The sequence below is a fragment of the Austrofundulus limnaeus genome, unplaced genomic scaffold (assembly GCF_001266775.1).
Source record: "Austrofundulus limnaeus strain Quisiro unplaced genomic scaffold, Austrofundulus_limnaeus-1.0 Scaffold119, whole genome shotgun sequence".
NCBI lineage: Eukaryota > Metazoa > Chordata > Actinopteri > Cyprinodontiformes > Rivulidae > Austrofundulus > Austrofundulus limnaeus.
This window is the reverse complement of record NW_013952521.1, coordinates 810,749-816,351: the sequence shown is the minus strand read 5'-3', so window position 1 is coordinate 816,351 and position 5,603 is coordinate 810,749. Positions and strand designations below refer to the sequence as shown.

General features: G+C 35.3%; 1 protein-coding gene across 5 annotated transcripts in view; it reads left to right on the top strand.

The window, feature by feature from the left end:
- The window catches only part of LOC106521992 (PH and SEC7 domain-containing protein 1), a 49,616-nt gene that overhangs the window by 14,332 nt on the left and 29,681 nt on the right, over positions 1 to 5,603 (top strand). For all 5 annotated transcript variants that reach the window (XM_014014796.1, XM_014014795.1, XM_014014794.1 and 2 more), the window contains 2 exons: positions 1,847 to 1,905; positions 3,437 to 3,526. In XM_014014796.1, coding sequence (XP_013870250.1) covers positions 1,847 to 1,905; positions 3,437 to 3,526 — 149 coding nt within the window. The remainder of the gene's footprint in view (positions 1 to 1,846; positions 1,906 to 3,436; positions 3,527 to 5,603) is intronic.

Genomic DNA, 5,603 nt, shown 5'->3' with positions numbered 1-5,603 from the left:
ATTCTATATATTCTAACTTATTTATGTGAATCTACAATCATTGTTGCACAAGTTTATACAGTTTATATAAGTAATACACGGCACAGAAATCTACACAACCTATTTTCAGTCATTCAGTTCAAACATCGGCACCAAACTGGACCATGACATGGCTATGGTTCACAGGTGACTGATACTCACATCACATGGCTATCGTTGACACCTTGTGAACGATGGCCATGTGATGTGAGTGTCACCTGTGAACGATGGCCATGTGATGTGAGTATCAGTCACCTGTGAACCATAGCCATGTCATGGTCCAGTTTGGTGCCGATGTTTGAACTGAATGACTGAAAATAGGTTGTGTAGATTTCTGTGCCGTGTATTACTTATATAAACTGTATAAACTTGTGCAACAATGATTGTAGATTCACATAAATAAGTTAGAATATATAGAATAATGAAATCATAAGGTTGTTGAAGCTAGATCTAGCAATATAATATAGATCTAGTGCTAAATATGGTTTATAGCAATCTAGTCTGCATATCACATTTGCCACAGACAGGTTTTGACCACTTAATATAAGTAATATAAATGTATAAAACTTGAAGACATCTATATAAATGTCTACTGTTTATTTATTAACAACATTAACAACATACAGCATGCATAAGACTACAGACCATAATAATAAATGCATTTACCACCATTAAAACAATAAAACATACATCAAATTAATATAAAGTCAAATTTAATGAGTGGCCATGAAGGTTGTTTTATTTTCAGAAGTGAATCATAGGTCAGCCTGACTGAAGTTTATATTTGTCAGCCCCACTGGTCATAATGCTGTTAATATGATCACAGGTATTTTCTTTGGCTATATATTTGATATTGTGAGCTAATGTAGAATGAAATTATTGAACAACAGTACAATCTTACCTCTATTTTGCAGGTCCAGATTGTTGTTTTAGGCATTAATACCAACATTTTAGCAGTATAACAGTTCAGGACATGTTAGTGCTTTTTCTGATGAAAAGTTGAAACATCACAAGCTAAAATAAATGTTTTAAGCTGCGCAACGAGTCTTAAAATTTGAGAACCTTCTATGTTGGTTGCCGAAAAAACATTGCAAGCCATTTCCTGTAGGTGGCGCTAAACATCCGCAAAAAGATTCATTAGTAATTAGCTCTTTAWTATTAATTATTTAATTGTTATTAATAATACTTGAAAAAAATTATTTAGTTCTCACCGTAGATACTGCACAATTTTTTGCTTTTTGTAAAGCGTTAGCATTACCGATTAGCCGCTAGCATTAGCGATTAGCCATGTCGAGTAAAAACACTTTTTGCTAACTTGATAAAACTTGTAGAGCTGCAATATAAAGTTGACCCTTGATAAAAAGGTAAAACGGTTTAATCAGATTTACATTAAACACTTTTTTGGGAAAATGTAGCTTTTGTGATATAAAACTCTGACATTACTGTTGTAAGATCAGATGCATTYTGTTGAAAGTAAACGTACACAAAATATTCAAGAAGGCCTGTGTTTGAGTGTTTAATACTTGTATAAATCATATTTTATACATATTTTCGATTGTAAATAATAGCATAACTTGTTAAAATGAACAATAATAAGACCAGTTTGTTGTTCATACATTCTTTTATAAATGCTTCAGTCTTTATTTACTTTAAACTTTTGTTGAGACAAGGTTGATTTTACTTTCAATGTTATAAGAACAATTAGTAATATGCATTTTTTCTTATGCTTTCTTATAACAGTAGTGTAGCTGTAAATTATATTTTAAGCAGAATTTTCAGTTTGTTAACTCATTAAACAGAGAACTAATAATTAGTTTTTATCCTGCAGATGCAGCTCACACGCTCACCTGTGCCCTGATGCTGCTGAACAGCGATCTGCACGGTCAGGTGAGGAAACTCTGAGTTGATCTCCTGTAAATGGGAGAAGTTTATAAAGCTGAGCTTTGTACAAGCCGTGGCTTCATTAACGGAGGAGTTTGGGGACTCGGGCTAATCACCATCCGATCTGCAGGTTTTCCTGCTGAGCCTCTTTCTCCATCATTAATCGTCTCGTTTTCCAGTCCCGGCCTTCTTTAGGAAAYCTGGGCCGTTGGCAGCTCTGCTCCGTGATAGTGCGGCTCTGTGGATGAATGATTAATTAAAGAGATGAAGAGGAGGATCAGCTCTTACAGAGAGGAGCACTTCAGGAACCTTTCAGCCCATCTGAACAGATTTAAATCTGACCTGTGCTGTCGTCAGTGACACACTGTGAATTTAGAAACAGGATTACGGGAAATTATTTTTAATATTCCACCATTGTTTCTGAAGAAACTGAAAACTTCTGTGTTTCCATCTTTATTTGATTAGGTTAGAATAGGACGTGTTTGAAGTAAAAATTACAGCTAAAATATGTTAAAACAAACAAAAAAGCTCATAAAATCTTACATGCAGTTGTTAACATGTTTAATAAAACAGCTGAATCTCTGGTTGAGAAAAAGAATCATTTTAATGAAGTTTAGGATGTATTAATTAGAGATATTAGAGACTGATTTGCCAAGTTTCAAAGTACAATTTTTTTTAATTTCTGTACATTTTTTCTGTCTTTAATCCTGCACACTTGGTGCTATTTTAGCTATTCAAAACATTCGTCTCTTTCAGGTGATGGATGCTGTGATTTTGTTTTTGTAATTATTGTATTTTTTAAGATATTTAACATTATTTACAAATATTTACCTCATTGAAACATATTAAGATCTGCTCCAACAGACTGGGTTCATTTCTGTCTTCTTATGTAACTGTTTTAGATAGTCTTTTGCCTTTTTTTAGCTTTTAATTAACCTTTCTGTACTTTTAGCTTCTAGATAGCATTTTGATCATTTTACCTTTTCACTAGCTTTTTAATCTACTAGACTTTAGCTTTTAACTAATATATTGCTGTTTTTAGCTATCATTTAGCTATTTTTAGCTTGCATATTGCTACTTGAACTTTTAGCTAACCTTTTTATACTTTTGATATTTAGCTTAGGTTACCTTTAGCATCTTTTAGCTAACATTTCGCTCTATTAGCTTGTATTTTTCTACATTTTACGTTTAGCTAATGTGTTGCTGCTTTTAACTTTGAAACATGTTAAGTGGATTTGGAGTTATAAATCCTTAAATTTGTGCTAAAAATTTGTAGTTTTACTTTTAGTAGCTGCAGTTTTTTGTTACTTACATCTGAAAAAATAATTTGCTTTATTTGTCTGAATCTTATTTATCTGCCAGTTTTACATAAATTTTGGAAAAATTGATATTTTTCATATTAAAGTTTAAACGTTTTAATTCTTTAATTTTACTCAAACATCTTCAACAAGTTCAGTTAAAATACATTATTTGTGTTAAATAAAGAAAACTCTTGTCTGTAAATCGAAAATGATATTAAAGCTGTTACTTTTTCCAGAATGTTGGCAAGAGGATGTCGTGCACTCAGTTCGTCGGCAACCTGGAGGGACTGAACGACGGCCAGGATTTTCCCAAAGATCTGCTCAAAGTAAGCAGTTTTCAGTCTAAAGTAACATCCTTCATCAGAGCCAGCAGGCTGAGCGCCASCCTCGTATTGTCCCTCAGATCTGAACCTGCTGCCAGCTGGTGTTTATTTTACCTCCAGAGGCCTCCAATCAGAGACCACTTCCTGTCTCAGCTACAGAACTGTTGTTAGATCCAGAGAGTAGGAGGAGGTTATTTACAGCCGGCCTTCAGCTGCATGATGTCAGTCCTTCAGCTTCTGTCTGCAGCAGCAGAGATTCAGTCAGAGGCCACGGCCACGGTGTGGTGAAATAATCCCATCAACTAGCGGCCTGTTGCTGCTCCTGATAATGATGCTGTAGATAAAGTCGGTCCATCAACAAGCCACTAGTCCCCCGAGTGTCGGCCAACAAGTAGTAATGGTATATTTATGATGCGCGGGGGGGGAGAACTGAGGCTGCGTCCTTCTGCTGCGGTGATGAGGCTAAAATGAAAAGCTGCTCCGGTTATTAAAGGCAGACAGCTGCTGCCCGGCGGCTGCGAGCTGATGGAGGCACAGACGAACCGGGTCGAGCGTTGGCTGTTTTATTAAAGCTTGTAGAAATCCAGAAACCGTCTTTGTGAATGCGCCTCCACAAGTTGTGTCGGTCCAATCAGACTGTAGTCGTTTCTCCCCTCAAGACAAACTCTGCTGTCCTCCTTTCCTCCTGCTTATTTCAGCTGTTTCAACTGCTGTAGAGTTTAAAGACGTGAATGATGAGTCATCACATACCTTATTAAACATTCAGATCTTTTCATTTCCTTCAAAACTTTGTTCTCTTTGAAATCTGCTTCAGCTAACTTGATGTATTTTTGACTCCTTATGCTACATTTGGCTTTTAGCTACTGTTCAGCTAGTTATAGCCAGATTAGCATTTGGCTAAGTATAGTTTCAAGCTAACCTTTAGTTAACTTTAACTTTTAGCTAGCCTTTTGATACTTCTACCTAGCTGTTTGGTTTTTATTGCTTTTATTTAGCTTTTAGCTACTTGTAACATTTAGCCACCCTTTTGCTGCTTTTAGTTCTGGGCTTTTGTTACTTATAACTAGTTGTTAGCTTTAAACTAGTTTTTTGCCACCTATAGCTTCTAGTTAGCCTTTTGCTACTTATTGATTCTATCTAGCCTTTAGCTACTTATAATATTTAGCCAGGCTTTTGCTCTTTTTGAGCAACTGGGCTTTTGTTATTCTTTGCTAGCCTTTAGCTTTTAACCAGCCTATTGTTAGATTTATATTCCAGCCTTTTTTCTGTGTTTCACTTCTATCTAGCTTTTAGCTACTTACAACCTTTAGCCAGGCTTTTGCTACTTTTAGTTTCTAGCTGGTCTTTTGATGCTAATAGCTTGCCTTTAGCTTTTAACCAGCCGTTTGCTGCCTTTAAGCTTGTTTTTTGATATCTCTGGTTTGCCTTTATATACTTCCAGCTAGCCTTTTGCTTCTCAAAACTTCTTTTTAGCTTTAAGCTAATTCTAACTTTTAGCCAGCCTTTTTGCTACTTTTAGCAGCTGGGCATTTGTTACAAATTACTAGTATTTTTAACCAGTCTTCTGTTACATTTAGTTTCTAGCTAGCCCTTTGCTGTTTATCACTTCTATCTAGCTTTTAGCTACTTATAACTTTTAGCCAGACTTTTGCTTGTTAAATTTTCTAGTTGGTAATACTAAGAACTCTCCTTTAGCTTTTAGACAGCTTTTTGCTACCTATAGCTTCTATCTAGCCTTTTAATACTTTCAACTTCTAACTAGCATTTAGCTACCTATARCCTTTAGTCAACCTATTGCAACTTTTAGCTAGATAATCTCTTGATAAGTTTAGCTATAACATTTAGCTCCTTTTGGCTTTTAGCTAGTGTCCTGCTTATTTAAGTTTTAACAACATTCAGATATAAACACTAAACATTTTCACAGATAAATGTTGTCATTATTCATCTCTTTTTCACCTCCTTATTTCTGTTTCTCCATCAAATCTCGCCTAAATATTTCTGCACCATCTGTCTCTGCAGGTTTCTTCTCTCTCTCTCTCTCTCTCTCTCTCTCTCTCTCTCTCTCTCTCTCTCTCTCTCT